Below are 17,452 nucleotides of genomic sequence, written 5' to 3'. Positions count from 1 at the left end.
GCTTTCAAAAATTTCTGACATCACAATTGTTGGGGCAGGAATCAAGGTGGCATCCCCACCCATATTTTCTTTTTGCACATTTTCTCGCTTAATAAGCACATGTGTGGCGGTAAGAGTGGCATTTTTGGGATCGCAAAATTGTACTTAACAAATACATGAAAATCATTTTGCTTTTTAGTGTCCCTTTAAGCCCCCCCCCCCCCCCCTCATGGAATACCCTGCACACTGTGGGGGCACTATCAACCCCTGTAAAGTCATTTGTGCCTCGTGGCACACATGTGTCCTGTAAGTAGGCCATAGTAAGGGCTAACTCTTTCCTGACCGCGCCTATCCCCATTGATAGTATGTTTCCGATGTTTACAACTTGTATATCTGCCCTGTTTCGAACGCTTTTGGACCCCTTGCACTATCTAACGTGTAAAAGAAAAAGTGTTTCATCAGTTTCGCTTTTGTGTTTCTCTTTTTCCCCGTGTGATGATTTTAAAGTGCCTTTTCACGCACGCGACTGAGCATGCATAGTTACAATCATGGCGTCGACCTCGCGTGCGACCGCTTCACGAAAACGGTGAATTTCGGAGGATTTTCATGCATCTGGGCTGGGATATGCAAATGACGACAACAGCACAGGATCAGAAGACGACATCGACACTTTTGATTTCAGCGCAGACGACGAGAGCAAGACCACCCCGGAACATCAGCGGTTGTCCACCGGTGAGTTTACCTTTGCGCTCGGGTCGCGTTATTGCCGGGGCACGTCGGTGTAAGTTGACCAAATGTGTTCTGAAGGTTAGAGCCCTTATCTGCAGGGCGTCCACTTCCTTCGGGCGGGACTTCATGCGGGCAGCAGCGCAAGGAGTGCAGTTTCGTGCGCGGAGGCAGCTGGGAGTGAACCTTAGAGCCGAGTTACGTAGTGCCGCGCGGCGCTTCATGAGCGCTGTCTACTTTTTGTTTTTTACAGTTCAAGTTATTGAAGAGCTATGCTAAACACATATAAATATGCTTGGACGCATATTTTTCAAAAGCAGACGTACAGCGAGAGAGACGGTTCTTGGAGGTCCCAAAGTCCATCTTGATGATTCTACGCAAAACACTCCTCTAAACTAACAACACCAGTAAAAAAAAAAACAGGAACAGTAAATTATGCTATGAACAAAAAAAAGTTGAACAGAAAGCGAGTGAGTGTTTTCTGCGAAACATGTGCAGCAAACCTGTGTTTTCATCACATTGCAAAACTGCTTTGCATGGTGGCATGAAAAACACTACGTGTATGTTATTTTATGTACACAAAAACTTTTGTATCTACAGCACTTATATTTACAGGATAATTGAGTGTGCTCCTTGTGCTTAAAATGTATATTCCATTTCTTTTTGTGCTTAGCCCGTTCAGAGCAGTGTTGATGGTTTTATGAAATATCTTTGATCATGTTTACGATGGTCTTCATTTGATGATTTTTTTTTGGTTCTATTGTTAATAAATTTGTGGTTTCAAACTGACTGGGTTTGAAAGATAAGCCAGTTGTACTTTTTTTTAATATTGTACGTCACCATCATCGATGTATAACTCTTGATAACACATTGAATTGCGATTGCCGCCTGCGCATATCTCAAAGTAAGCGCTTGCACTTCGTAGCACAGGTAACAAATTCGTGTCCACGCAAACGAACCACCGAACTAACAGAAACCGGTTTTAATGCAAAGAAAGAGTAGAACAAAAAAAAAAAAAAAACGAAGTCACACAGCGGTACAGTCGCCAACCGAAACACCGATCCAAGATAAAGCTAAGCCTAAAAACTCGAGTAGCCCAGAGCCGGCACGCAGCGATGCCTCTTAAAGCACTCGTTGCGAGCCCAGTGGCAAATACGCATTCATGAAAACTGCGCCACGTGGTCACCGACGCGTCACGAGTCACGAATAAAGCGTCGAGATGCCCGTTAATATCGTTTCAAATTGTTTGAACGCGCATTCTGTCACCACGGCTTTGTAAACAACTAAGTCACTCTACCTGCCGACACCGATAAGCCAATTCCGCGTGCAATGGCTTTTTTATATGCAATGAAAACTCACATGTCTAAATAAATTGGTAGCAATTGGGCACAAACCGGGAATGGGTTGGACGCACCAGTGCATCCAAGAGATGCATCGCATGCAGGGAAATGACTCCATGTTTACGGTTACTTGCTCACGGAAAACGTGCACGCGTAGGTGACTGCACGCAGCAGCCTTGACATGAAAACTAGCGACCGGAGGAACACGTTACGCACCCCAAATAACCTGAGAGTCAGCGCTGCTACACTCGCCACTCGACTCTGTGGTTTTCGCTAGGCGACAGAAGCATCAGAACACACAGCCTAGCTAGTATAAGCAACATGCTCGATGCACGGCAGCACATTTTTGCAGGGTCCCGTATATTAAACAGTTTAAAGGAGATTATGGCCGCACCATGCATGGTAGCTTTCTCACCAGAAAGGTGCAAAGTAAGAAAACATAAATGGGCACGTCTTATTAGTGAGCTCGGCCTTTTTTCCCAACTGAAGCTGAGGTTTGCATCAAAATTCCAGCTTTCGGGGCTGTTTTGGAGCTGTTCGGTTCAACTTTCGGGATTTTTATGCTTTTAGAGCAGCTTGGTGCAAGAAAACAAAAATGTATCAAAAATGCGCAATATGCGTAGCTGTCTCACCCCTGTCATGCTGACAGTGCAGTAGTGTCGACTGGTGGCGGTGTCGTAGTCCATGGACATTCTTTAAGAACATGTGTTGTCATCTTTCATTAGAGCTTGGTAGAGCCTATTTCTTTGTTTTTTTTTTCGTGGGGGGGGGGGGGGATACGGTTTGAATTAAGGTTGAGGGAATCTGGAAGCACTATTACCTCTTGTAAAGTTGTTTACAAATCATGGCACACACACATGTCCCGTGAGTAAGCTGCCGTCAAGGTTAACAGCTGCTGAGCAGAAGGTGGCGTCGTGCTCACGAGCATTTATCACCATTATGATCATCATGGTTGGCGTGGTAGCACCAGCAGTGACGTTGGCAGCCCGGCTGGGTGGTGGCACATGAAAGATGAGCTGTCCTCTTTGGTGCGTGGCGGCTGGCTAAAACTGTTGCCTCTCGCAGGGGGTACGTAGGGGGACGGCACCGCGGGTCATCTGCCATGAGCCCTTGTGATGAGTCAAGCGATGGCGGCGCCGTTCTCGCGCTACCTAGTGCTTGTTCTTATGTTTCATTGAGTATATTGAAATATTGTACAAGCTTTTCTTGGCCTATAGAGTGACGTATTTTGACTTGGCTGACGATATCATCAATGGAAAAGTAGTTAAAAAAAATGTGGTTGGTTAAGTCTGACCGCGTCTACTGTGTCCGTTCGCTCCAAGAAGAGCATGCCTCATTGTGAAACCTCTCAGCACACACCTCTGCCTCCAAGAGTTACAGGCATTGAATACGCTAATGAATTCAAGCATTCAGAAGAGGGAAAAAACATTTCAACTTTCAAGAATCTTGCAAATGTGCCTATCAATTTTAATGGTTTTCAAAGGTTAGCAGAACCTACACGCACCCTCTAGGTGCTCACACTTGATTTGGGTTCACGGCTCGGTAGTCATTTGGAATATAATCTGACAGAAACTTTAGTTTAGCTCAACCAGGTTCTGACAGGGCGATGGGCTCATCGTGAACATCTCACAAGTGCTGGCATATTGCAATGAATCATTGGACTAGCAGGTAAAGTTCTTCATCAGGATTCAAACCACATAATGAATACTATCATGTGGTGGCTTTTTCTATTGTACTTGAGAAAAAGCATTATGTTTGAAACCTTGGGCACCACCGCTATGTATATTGCATTCCTTCACCTCAGAGTCGTGGCTAAGCCCAACTCTGCTCATGGAGACAATATACGAGATAAATCTCAACATTTTCAATTAGGAACACCATGCTAGTGGTCATGCGCAAGTGAACAAGCAGCAATGTGTTTTGTAGCAAACAACAAAACACATTGCACACCAACTCCTCGTCAATGCCTTCTGTGCCTCATCCTCCATTCACTTCATTAAGCAAGCTGTGCCTCACACAGCTTCCATCCGTATACCTTTAGTTCAAAACCAAAAACAGGCATTTAAAGGCACTACTGAACCAAAGCCCCAGAATAAGATAAGACAGTAACACCAACTCTACCACCACCAATGGATTTGCTCGGAACAAAACCGTGCAACGAGGATGCAGAGGTGCAAATCATTATTTGGTCTCTCCCTCCAATCCTTTTCATGCTTTCTCTCCCTGTGCTAATCACAATGTGTAGTGCCAGCTATCGAGGCACATGAAGGTGCATGTAAACCATTCAAAACTTGCTCAAGAACACATGAGTTGACTGGGAGAAGCCAGTGGCGGGAAGCAAAAAGGAGGGAGCAGACAACAAAACAGGTAGCCAAGCAGACACCTGAACGCGGCAAAGAGTGACAGTGGACGATTACTATAACAATAACAGAGGGAACACCGCGCATGACTCCACTTAATCAGCGCCTCCCTTTGACAGCTTTTCTCCATTTGTAGCACCATCTGGAGAACACGCCATGAAGCAAGATTCAGCGTTGCAGAATGTGTCCCTTCCACAAGAGTGGAGTCGGCACGTCTGCTTTACCTAACTCCATGACCAGAGCTAAATCTTTCCGGCCCTTATATTGCACTGACACATCAGAAAGACGCTGTGCACCAACAAATAAGCTGCTGCAATAAATGAAATGGTTTCTGCAAAGCACAAACTTCTATGTATAAATATGTGCACCAACTTACAGCAGGAGGTGGCATGGGAGGTGGCACCCACTCTTTGGCTATGTACTTCTTCTGCTCGTACTTTGAACGAATAAAGGCCTCCAAAGACCTAGAGAGAACAAACATTAATCACTGGTGACATTCTTACACTGTAGTGCAAGCAGTTCATTTCTAAGCCTAGCACAGCTCAACAAGTGTTATATTAACTGCATGGCCACAAAACCACATGAAGTTATGCCAAATGATGCCTGCGCATCTAGTGTGTGTGTGATTGCTATCCCCTCCTGTGAAGACATTTGCACCTCGAGGTGCACATGTGGTTCGCTAATAGGCCGCATTTAGGGCTAACAAACATCGAGCAATACGCGGCGCAGTGCTCACGCGAGTTCACCATCATCAGAGTTAGTGCAGGAGCGCTAGCAATGCCACCCTGCAGTGACGCTAGCTGCCACACTGTAGCGACGCACAAAAAAAGATTTGGAACTCTTTTTGGCCTGCGGCGGCTGGCGTAGATGCTCGTCTCCCAACAGGGTCCCAGAGAATGTGACGACTGCAGGTGGTGTCCCATGGCTCCCTCGCAGCAAGTCAAACATCGGCAATGCCACCTTTGCGATACCTTGTGTTTGTTGTTATTTCGACTGAGTGTATTGAAATATTGTAATGTTTTAGCATTGTCAGGAATGATGTATTTGATTCACTATACGTTTGATGTCGATAATGCAACGACGCTGGCTCGAGAACAATGATGGGACCCAAAAAAATTTGCGGAATCATTGTGTACTGACCATGCCACCCATATAGGTGGCGAAATGACTATGTGTTGTTTTTTTCTGTTGAGCAAGGCCAGTGATCAGAAAAGTTGAAGATGAACTCTCCTGGCTTGCAGTTTACACGTATCACGCAAGAGTACGGCTACTAGGGGGGAGTTCGGTCTTAGCAAGCTACATGTCGCCTCCCGTGACTCGCGCTGCTACACACGCGCGTTCGGACAGCCAAAGCATCAGGCCAGCACGGCAAGTACACAGTACTGCTTTCAAACAAGTCGCAACATTTTATTGCCTGCGTAAACACAGAAAACACATCACAATGCCCGCTGCGAAATGCGACAGGAAAGCAAAAGTGGCTTATCTACACCACGGGTGAAAGTGCAATACAAAGGGTGCCGCGAGCACCTCTCCGTGGGCAAAGCCGTCAACAGTATGGTGACCCCGCTACTAACTGCAGTGGACAATCACCGCGGGTTCACGCTTAGCGAGCCACAGGGCCGCTACTCCGTTTACTCGCGTGTAGCGCACCGCTCCGCGCGCGCTCAACTACTAAGGCGTTTAGCGCGGCCCGGCAAATAGACAGTGTTCTGAAGCAAAAGCACACAACACTTTATTGCCTCTGGCGGCACCCCGAACAAACAGTACAATGTCCGCTCCAGGGACGCGGGTAGCAAAGGCACCCGCACGTGGACGTTCACAATAAGGGGAAAACCGCGAGCACGTCGCAGCTCGCAATGGCGAGCTTTGACACGCCGGTCGGGAAAAGGTCCCTCGCGGCTATGCTGCGCACTCTCACGATGGCCAATGGGCCTGGTCGCGAGTGTTAGGGCAAACCTCGTACGTGTAGGCCTACGGCAAGTGCGGCTCGTTGTGGTACGACCACTTCAAGCACTAGGCACCGCGGTGGGCTTAGCGTACGCTACCGAAGCTAGCACTCAAGTAAACACGCCTGCGGAGGTGCCCAAGGCCACCCCAGGCAGGCTACAGTCCGGCGATTCCCAAAGGGGACGCGGACGAAGGAAAACACGTGCTTACCCGGCGCCGACTACAGAGAAGAGAGCGCTCCCTCGGCGCGCCCGTACCGCGTGCCGTGCCCGCACGTGGCGCCATCTATCGCCACGTGGTGTTAACAGAGCAGGAAAGCAAAAGGGTGTGGCCGTGTGGCGCAATGCCCGCGAAATGGTCGCGGGCGCGCCTCAGATCCCCACAACAGTGACTTGCCACTGAAGGAAACGGCCCCGCGTGACTATGCTAAGCGCTCTCAAAATCAGCGACCACAGGGCCCGATCGCACAAGCAAGAACAAACTCTGCTCGTATTGCCTTCGAGAGGTACATGGGTCGGCACAGTATGACCACATGAAAGCACACCGCACCCCTCTTCAACCTAGAGCTCTAAAGAGGACAACGAAGGGTAAGCGTTCACCGTGGGTGCAAGGCACTGGTGGCAAGTTCGAGCAAGCTCGAAGAAGAAAGGAGCTGACGGGCAAGAAAGAAAAGGTGTGCTCATCTTTCCCCTGTAACTCCCACCGGGCGTGTGTGCAAGAACGTCTCGCGGGACTCAAGCACAACGCTACCGTCGACATCCAGTACTGTCATGAGAAAGAGGGCATGAGGCACATGCCGGGAGCTGGAATACGGCACACGTGCACGAGACCCCCCAATAGTGTGCAGACACGCCTTGTACGAGATTTGTCAGTAAAAGACGCGCGTGATAGAAAATCACAGAGGATGAGCTGGCGCTGCGCTATGGGGCTGCGAAGACGTCAGAAACCAGTAGTGCTACAGTGATGGGAGAAGCATGGCCGCCCAGTTCTGAAAGATGTTGGCGTGAGAGGCGCATGAAATGGCCGTCTATCTCGGAGGTGCTCCAGAGTGAGGCTGCCCAGGCTTGCCACATTCTTGCCCAGCAGTTCCTGGTGGACTTGTAGCTATCCCACTTTGCGCTAGAGCGATAGCAGCCCACACCAGTTAGCAGAGCGTACGGGCCAACAAGGGAGTCCATAACAAACCAAGCCTTGCCCCGCAAAGCTGAAGATGACGGCGAAGATCGGGACATAGGTGATGAGGAAGAGGGGTTCGTTTAGCAGGATCAACCAACGGTGACCTAAGAAGTGGAGCAGCATGTCAACGACGTACTCAAGAAACCGTTGACATGGCAATGGAGAGAAACCAATAAGAACTGTAAAAACGTTCTATTGTTGAGACGCCATATTGGATTAAAAGTAGCGGCTATGGCTTGGAACGAATTTAGACTGGTTTGTAGTCGGTTTCGTTTGCGCTATTGGGGTAACTTTGTGTGTCCGCGTGTGTTAGGTTTCACTTTTGATTTTGTGAGGGTGCTGATACCCCCTGTAAAGTTGTTTGCGCTGCGTGGCACACGTGTCTCGCCCAAAAGCCGCATTTCGGGTTACAACTACTGGGTGGTAGGTGGCGTTGTGTTTGCAAGCATTGATCACCACTATCATCATCATCATGGTATAGCGCCAGCGGCGACAAGCCTTGGTAGCGGCGAGTGAGAAATAAGCTGGTCTCTTCTGCACGTGCTGGTTGCAGCAAACGGTTGTCCCTAGCGTGAGTCCCCGGTGCGTGGCAACGCGGCTTACACGTCGGGGGCCCTCGTGGTAAGTCAAGCGTTGGCGATGCCGCCTCGGGTGTGTTATTGTGTTTGTCATGTTTCGGAGTGTATGGCAATATTGTGTAAGAATGTCCTAGCGTGTTCATCACGATTGGTGTTACAATATTTTGGCAGACGATATCGTTGTTCTAAGGCAGTGAAATAAATGTATGTTGTTTGGTTTGTACCGACCGCATCTGCTGTGCACGTTCACTCCAAGAGTGTGGTGGCGTCTAGACCCCACAATTTTCTGCTTTTTATCTTTTGGGTCATAAAGTGTTTTGCCACACCTCTCTCTCGTCTCTCTCAATCCAGACCCTTGCAAGTGCTCCCGAGACAATTTTGTGACAAGTACCATCCGGTACCGGGTGAGAGGGAACATCATTCCCACTCTCTCAGACCCGACAAAACCACAAAAGATAGGGAGAGTGATGTTTGGATGTGAAGACAGCAGAAATTGGTAAAAAAGCCCGCGAAATGGAAACTGGTCAGCCTCAAACCCCACATCCCCTTCTACTGCAACGTATCTTCTGACGAAGCATGCGATTGGTGGTGAATCCGATCATATGTGCAGGACACACCAAGGTGACCGGCAGTATGAACGTCGTGAAGTTCGCGAAGTACAGCCGAGCGGAGGTGTTTGGGTATAGCAAGCAGCAGAGGTGGGCCATCTGAATGGAAGTTATGCCGGTATAATGTACCATTCTGGAGTACAAACGCACGATGGGATCGGTTCGATGGAGAAGAGACGAGGTGCTCGATGATAGCCTGTAAGGCTGCATCATGACAATGATCGTCGGCTATGTGGGTCAGTTGGGAAATGGAGCCCACGTAGGTGTCGTCAGGTATGCCAGCTGGTTCGCCAACTGGATAGCGAGAAAAGCAATCAGCATCCTGATGCAGGCGTCCAGACTTGTATGTCCCAGCAAAAGTATATTCTTGCAGTCGCAGAGCCCAGCGACCAAATCGACCTGTGGGATCTCTCAAGGATGAAAGCCAGAAGGGCGCGTGGTGGTCCGCGATGACGGAAAAGTGTGCGCCATATAAATATGGACGGAACTTTGAGACTGCCCAGACAAGAGCAAGGCATTCTTGCTCCATGATCGAATACTTGCGTTCTGCAGGTGTAAGAAGGTGGCTAGCATAGGCGATAATGCGGTCGTGTCCTTGTTGGTGTTGGGCGAGAACGGTTTCGATACCGTGACCACTGGCATTCGTTTGAGCCTCTGTTTGGGTGGATGGGTCAAAGAGGACCAGGATAGGGGGCAAGGGGGCATCGTCAAAAGTGTGATGAGGCGAGAAAATGCTGCAGCTTAAGCCGACAGGGATTCTGCTACAAGTAGGCTGCCGCAATGCATATTGTCAATGTGCATGCGTGCCCGACAAAGAGGATGAAGGTCGCTTGCTGCTCGAACTCTGAGCCAGACTGGCCAGCGCTGCAACCACTCTTGCAAATATATTTTTTAAATATGTTTGCAATATATTGGCTCGTTACTCACGTAACAATATGTATCTGCGAAAGGGAGCACAGGAAAGTAGGGCTGGTGTTCGTGATGCTTAGGTAGGACAGCGTACATTCCATAAAGGGGCGGAAGAGCCTAATAATATACGCTGGGTGCTATATCAACGTGTGAGATGTCAAGGAAGGAAGCACACTGATGGCTCGTGGCTTTTGTTGATTTGTCAACGAGTCCGATGAATGTCGCTTCATTGGTGGCCGAGAGGTCCCGAACCCTTGGTCGGATAATAGAGAACGTCGCAGGGCAGCTGGCCCTCTCCCAAAATAAAGGAGAGAGAACCGAAATGGGCTGCGAGGCGTCCTGGCATTGACAGACAGAATGTATAGCTGCTATGACAGCTGTACTTGCGCAGTTGCCATGGTGGAAGGTACAGCAAGAATTCTTGGCGACGGCCAAGAGCAGGGCACAGCCGGACTGTTAGATGTCAGGTAGCCAGGGCACCGGGCACCTTTATTTTTGACTTCAATGGAATGAAGCCACAACACGCACTTTTCCCAGGTACGCATGGAAGGGTCACACACGTACACACATATAAGCACGTACACACACACCTCTGATGATAGTGCATGAAAGAAGGCCCAAAGCATCCTTCCTCGCTCTCTCTACTGCATAAATACCAGTATTCACAACACCAAATAAAACACACACAAAAATTCAGAGTAAAATGGCCCTTAATATTAGGCAAAAAACAAACATGGAAAACACAAGATATGTGAACACTTAAACAGAAACACTGGTAGCAAACTGGGCGGGGCCAACTTTTTTACCAGCACAGGCCATTGAAATATAGTGAGGCTAGACCGTATTTTGCGGACCTTCGGTTGCTGAAAAAAAGTCTACCGTCCAGCACGAAATCGCAAAGGGGACAGCCTTTCTCAGATTATACCGGTGCGTGGTGCGAAAGTGGGCCGCCGCCCCGTGTGTGCCCCGTTGTTAGTGCCAAGTGCCACTGGGTGCGAGCTCGTCAGACTGCGACACAAAGGCTTTCAGCTCTGCGATATGGGCACGGCCGAGTCTTCCCGAAAGGGTGTCTTTAAACAAATACGCACGAACGCTTACCATCCGTTGCCCCCTTCCGAACATCAGGCCAAACAGCAGTGTGGTGTGTTCACCCATGGCCGAACTACACCGACCTCTAGCTCTCAAAGCCAATGCGAGCAGAGTTTGCCCTCGAACGATCAGGCCCTGTAGTCACTGAGCGTGAGAAAGCACAGAATAGTCACGAGGTGCCGTCTCCCTCAGGGGCATGTCACCGTGAGCCCTTTTGCCCACGGAGACGTGCTCATGGCACCCTTAGTGTTGTACTTATGCCCGTGGCCTGAATAAGCCTCTTTTGCATTTCCACCACCTTTTGCAGCAGGCGCTGTACTGCGTTTTTTTTAGTTGCCACAGGCAATAAGGTGTTCAGACTTGCTTGAGAGCAGTACTGTGTACTTGTCACGCTGCGTTCGGCGGTTTGGCTGTCTGACTGAGCTTCAAGAACAAGGAAGCAGACTGATGAGAAAGAAAAGACATGCTCACACTTTATGGTCCAGAGTGGTTGAATGACTGCCACCAAACATACACACGCGCGCACGCGAAAACGTCTTGCGAATTTGAGCGCATCGCCATCGGCAACATCTAGTACGATCCGGTACGAGGTGAGAGGGGTCAACGTCACTCCCACTCTTCCAGCTCCGACAGACCGCTGAAGATGGGAGAGTGATGTTTAGACGTGAGGACGACAGAAATAGCTGAAAAAGCTTGCCCAATAACGAAGGGCCAGCCTCAATTCCAACAGGTTTTTGCAAACTTTTTTCTCGTATTTGATTCGGCTGGATAATAGCATCGATTTAAAAGTACTTGAATCAATTTACACAATGTTTTGCTTTGGTTCAACTGTGTCTGCTGTGTCAGTTGGTTTCAAGAACATGCCTCTCACATGACTACCCCAGACGTCTCACCTGTACTGCTGGCAGTGTCGAATGATTCTTGGAGCAGGACAACTACCGGAGCAGAAATGTGCTCTTCAGGCACCAAGAAGTTATGTTCAGAGAAATGTACGAAAGGTTTAGAAAAGTAACAAGTTGCTGACATACAAGCAGCACATGAATGCAATAATTACAGGGATAACTAGGTATTTAAAATTACACACAGCTATCACATAATATAGTTGCTGAATCGCTGAACAACAAAATGAACACAATTCAGGAGCAATGAAGTTTTTCAGAATGCACTTGCTTTATCAGATAAGCATTTCTACAGTGAGGTCAATTACCCATTAAAATATCACATAAGCTTAAAAATTTTCCTCACACGGAAAAAATGTAGCAAATGTCACTAAGTACAAATTGCATAAACTATGGGGATTCTAAAAAAATCAAAGATGCTTGCCCACTCAATATTTTTATTTTGTCTGGTTTAATTTGTGTGCACATTAAACCTAAAAAACACTATATTGGTCAATTATGTGTCCTCATTTGCTTATGTTTGCAAAACTTAAGGGGGGCGGGGGGGGGGGGGGGCACAGTGTGTCTTGTGCCTTGTGTGTTGACTTCAGTACCATTACTGAATGTTATCAGCTTGCATTGTCCATAAACCTACAATTTAAAACATTCTGTTGCAGCAGAACTTCGCTCTGGTGGACTTTCTTCAAGAAAAATGTACTCTCACAATTTTTTTCTCTAGCGTGTGAAGGGCGAAGCTGCGGCCACACTATGCAGTGTGTCCACACATAGTTTCAGCCAGCAAAATCAACCTAACTATTCATTAATCGTTGTAAGCATGAGGGCCACTGCAGGCGCATGTTCTAAGTGACTGTACCAGAACTCTGCTTGCATGCTGTCGTGTGGTCTAAAGACAGACTTATAAAAGACTCGTGGTAGAAGCACAACACAATTATCAAACCAACACAATGCACTTTTAGGTGCTTTCATCCCATTCTGCCTTTTATTCATAGTTTATTACACATTTACCACCATGCGTCTGAGGCATGGCATTCATCCTAGTACCCTCTAGTATATCTCACAAATGCATCATAGGTTCTACTTTCAGGAAACCGTTCCGCCAAGAGTGTTTTGAATGTGTGCAGCAGGAGTGGCCTGCACCAGACAGGTCAAGCTGTGTAGTGTAGCAATTGTCGGTCCAGCGCAGATCTGTGGCATTAAAAAGCATCTTTTTGCAGTATTCGCCAGTGTCTTGCATGGTTATGGGGTGCATGTATGCTATTGAGTGCAGCTCGTAACAGCACTGCTGTCTGCCGTACTGATCGTCGACTTGCTAGAGCTTGAAGGAAGATGAACTCGAGAGAGTACCACCAGGATCAGGCTTAAGGAGCATGTATGGCGAGAAGTGGGGTTCCGCCTGCTATTTATGGGGCAAGTCTTGGAGGTGCATGGTATCGTGCGAAAAGCAGTGCATGCGTTTGCCCTCTTGGTCTGTGAAGTAGAACTGCTGCGACAAGCTGCTGCTCAAGCCATGGGAAACCGGGGCCTTGTGGTCTGTGCAAACGGAGCACCTTGTTGCGCCTGGGAGTCCAGACCGAACGTCATTGCCCCTGCAAAGGAAATCTGTGTGAAGGCCAGCGAGCAAGCCCGCATGATGCCATCACCTCAACTACGTCATCTAACCCGGCTGCGCCAGTGTGTCTTACGTAACGCATAGCGAGCTCCCTCAACCCATGGGCCCGATAGCAGCCCAATGATGCGATCGGCACCATCCAGTCTGCCGACTCTTGCGCAATGCGAGGCAACATCACTCGTCCATGGGTGCAACTGGGTGGCGGTTCCCGACTAGAGGATTCTGACACCACGGCCAGCGTCGCTTCTGATTGGACGTTGCTGCGTAAGGAATCACTCGGAGCCTATAAAAAAAGCCAAGCAGCCGACCTATGCGTCAGAGAAGACGACAGCGTCAAAGCATGCAAACACATCTCGGCTCTGAGTCCCTAAGCTGTCGGCCCCAGTAACGAATATGTACTGCCTCTATTTCATGCTATACATAAAAGTTGCCTTAACTCACGGCCATCTTGTCCGCTTGCCTATCAGCTCTGCGCAGAAGCAGCCGTGAGCTGAGAAACACGCTACCGAACAACCTTGGCGGCCCGTGACTTCGGCGCACTACGCAACAGTGTCGGCAGCGGTGCGAGTCGTAACTCAGACGTACTCTCAAACGAGTCCTTGGAATGAGGCGTCATACATGACGTGAAAACAGGTGGGTCTTTTGGTATGTACCCCAAACTCTTCAACTGGGATGGGTAGGGTCGAGCTAGGTTGTCCATAAACTGGTGCCTGGTGAATTGAGATTTAGTGAGCATGTTTCTTTGGCCCGGACCTGATGAACGAAGGCCCCTTGGGATGCCGACAGAATCGTGGGAGTTCAAGTGAGTATCCTGGGTTAATGCAATACGAAATACAGTCATTGGAGCCGGGAGGCCGGTTGAATGCAAAGCCGTGGCCTACTGTGACGTTGAAGTAGAGCACCACCGGTCGGAGTGACGGTAAAGACGAAGGATGCGAGTGGGGCTGAGGGCCGTTATTCGATTGCACAATGAGCTCATTGACTGCAGATGATTTTCTCCGCATACATGTCGATGGTAGCCAGGCCCACTTCCAACCTCCTCATAGGGTAGTCCAGCCTAAATCTTGTAGTCGAAGTCAATGAGTTTGCCGTTCATCGGTATGATTAGGGCGAGCACCGCAGCTGGAGGTATTTTACACTGTAAAAATGCACAAGATTGGGATGCCTTTTCATGCAATAATCACGGAATGTAACACATGGCAGTTATGTGTCTCTAGTTTTTTGCAGACTTGCTTGTCGTCTCTACACAGATGACCCATACATCGCACCTAACTCGGAAACGATTGTGCAATTCCTGCGTGATGACGACCCCGTTGATTGTGATGCCACGAGCATTGACGTTGAGGACCTCTTTTATTCTCTCCTACATAATCACCTTTTGACCGCAGCGAAGGAATGCATTACGTGTCGCAATGATGAACCTGCGGTTATAGGTCTAAGTGGCATGTCAGTTGAATCTTTCACAACTTTTCTTCTTTTACCTGGGGTCTTTATTGCTTTCCAAGGTGAGATGTACCTGCAGAAGAAAAGTGTATGTACTGGGTCTAGGGTGGCACCAGTTTTAAGCGATATTTATCAAAGTAGAGTTGATCAGGCGCTCCTACTGGTTTTACAGGCCTCCATAATCAAAGTTTTTCATTATGTCAATGACTACATTTTTTTTTCTGTAAAGGAACTGAAGATATGTTGGCAGGTTTTCTAAAGAGTTTTGAGCAGTAGTTCTGGCCTGAAGTTCACTTCGGAATACTTAAAGAACCAATGTATCCAATAATTGGATATTCAGCTGCAGTTCTCGCCCACGCATATGTGTTGGTGCCACGCCCCTAGGCCGATGAAACCTGTGCTAAATATAAATTAGGCCATATGAAACTGGTTAAGAATGCCATTGCACTCTCTTGTTTTAGCTCTGCACTGAAGAAATCCTGCACTCATTCAGTTGAAAAAAGTCTTGCTGGTCAGGTCCAAAAACCGAGACAAGCGTGCTTCCCCCGGGATGTATTGTTAAATGTCTGCGAGAAGTTTATTAAGAAATTAAAAGAGGCCCTGGTATTGGTTGCAACTTGGATGAAAAGGCGAAGTATAAGATATTTACTGTTCTCTCATGTGTTCACAGTTTTGCCCACCGCCTAAAAAAAGCGGCGTCAAGATATGACGCCTGGGTGGTCATTTATGCCAGGAACAAGTTATCCACTTTATGTGCCAAAGCAGATAAGTTGTGAATCAGATTATGTCCAGCAAGATTCATGCAATGTTCGTCATATTTATAATTATGTACTCTGTATCACCAATGTTGCCTACTCCACATCTTTGTCATGCGATCGTGTATACATGGCTCAGACAAGTCGCTGTCTAAATGTTAGACTTCGAAAAGATTTTAATTCTCAGAAATGCCACTCTGGCTTTCATCTAGCAGCCCACTGCAGGGAATAGGGCTGTGTGCCGCTCTTTGATGATACTTCTGTGTTCCCTCTGTGGCCATACACGATAAGGAGTTGAGCTTTCTAGATTTTTTATGGCGTCTGTGCTATTCTTGATGTGACCTAACTTTTGTTGATTCCTCCCCCTTTGCCCTCCCTTGCTTTTGGTGCTTTCCTCTATATATTGCCTCAGTCTTGCAAATAAAGCTTCAGTTGATAGTCTGCGCTTGTCTGTCCTTTTTCTCTACTTCGTGTTTGCATCCATTTTTGTGCAGTACATTATGGATGGGCAAACCTATACTTGTGTGAAACGCCCTGTATAGTTTATCAGTGTCATTGCCAATCAAACCTTCTTGCCATTTGGCTTGGGTATATTCGCTTTCCTTTTTTTGACCCTGTCAGCCCTGGTGTCGTCGATTGAAAGCTTCCACACTGTCAAATACTATGTAGGTTCAGAGTTTGCATATTCTAGGGCACAGCATGAATAAATCAGCCATTTTGTAATTTCATCACTACAATGCCATGATGACCTAATTTGAAATCATGAATGTAAATCCATAAATATTTACACCAATAATTAAATTTTTGTTTGTGGGTCTTTTGAGGCCCTAATTATCAGTAAAAATATTATCAGTAAAATACGTACTAAAAATGTATATGAAAAAATTAAAACTCCTGGACTGAAAAGGTTAAGCGGCTGTAAAGTCTTTTTTTGCATGCATGTGTTGTGTGTTATAAATGAGCAGTTAAACAGGGCTAATAATATTTGGTGTTTGATGTCCCAAAATGCCCCAAAAGATATGATGAAGAGATACTGTAGCGAAGGGCTTCAGAAATTTGGACCATCTGGTGTTCTTTAAGGTGGGACACAGGTCTCAGAAGGTCGAAAATCTCGAAAAAGCGACTTTCTGAAGCTGGCCTTCTCGGTGTCTGTACCTATTTTTGTCACTATTCTGAGAAATTTCTAGCTTCTCGCATATTCATTTTTCGCGCAAAATCAATTAACATCCCTGTGAGATGAATGTGAGCAGGAGCATGTCCATGTCTTCATGCACGTGACAGCGTGTCCGCGTCTTCATGCTTCGGCCAGACTTACAAACGACAGGCAGCTACATCGAACACGGCATTAGTGGCATGCCATTCTGGCAACATTGTAGGAGCTCGCTCGGAGATTGACGCTGTCAGTTCGTTAGTCTTGACGCGGAGTAGCGCGATGGTACGCCGCAGGTTCGCGGCGCTGTCGTGTGTGAAGTCCGAAGCGTTGGTGATCGCAGTCTTCGAATGAGTAGCGGTTGCAGCACTGACGCCGGTGAGGTTGACGAGCAGAGAAGCCTGGACGACGTTCCCTGGCAGCTCGTATGTTGAAAGAGTGCGGCAACGGGAATGTAGGCCATGGGAAGCGTGAGCGGCATTCCCAAAGGACAAGAGCCGGTGTGGATCCCTGCCGCGAAACGGTGGCAGGGTGTTAATAAGGTCATGCCCTACAACAAACTCCAGGGGAGGCCTGGACGCCGTCCACTGGTGGTTTGAAGGGTAGCTGAAGCAGCGGGTGGGACCCCTTTGCGAAGGAAGAGTGAACGGCGTTCCTCGATGGAGAAGGCCGCACTGCCGACGAACCACGAAGACACGTACCGGTGGCTTTCCACAGAGGGTTCACTTGTTGGCTTGCGCTCACGGCAGAATCCATAGCCAAGGACGCGTGGATGGCGTCCTTGTGAAATGGTACCGGTAACGTGTACTGCAGCTGCTGAGGAGGCTTTGACGCCGTCCCCGAACGGTGGTGGCAGTGGCGGCAGGTGAACAGCTGCCGAGGAG

The 17,452-nt window shown here is 48.1% G+C and overlaps 1 protein-coding gene across 5 annotated transcripts in view; it reads right to left on the bottom strand.

Annotated features, from left to right (window-relative positions):
* LOC119163319 (stromal membrane-associated protein 1) overlaps nt 1-17,452 on the bottom strand; it is a 178,856-nt gene that overhangs the window by 95,053 nt on the left and 66,351 nt on the right. For all 5 annotated transcript variants that reach the window (XM_075872938.1, XM_075872937.1, XM_075872940.1 and 2 more), the window contains one exon: nt 4,782-4,869. In XM_075872938.1, the coding sequence (XP_075729053.1) occupies nt 4,782-4,869 (88 nt within the window). The remainder of the gene's footprint in view (nt 1-4,781; nt 4,870-17,452) is intronic.

This window comes from Rhipicephalus microplus, chromosome 9, assembly GCF_043290135.1.
Source record: "Rhipicephalus microplus isolate Deutch F79 chromosome 9, USDA_Rmic, whole genome shotgun sequence".
Taxonomy (NCBI): Eukaryota; Metazoa; Arthropoda; class Arachnida; order Ixodida; family Ixodidae; genus Rhipicephalus; species Rhipicephalus microplus.
The sequence above is the reverse complement of the archived record's forward strand: the minus strand, read 5'-3'. Positions and strand labels throughout refer to the sequence as shown.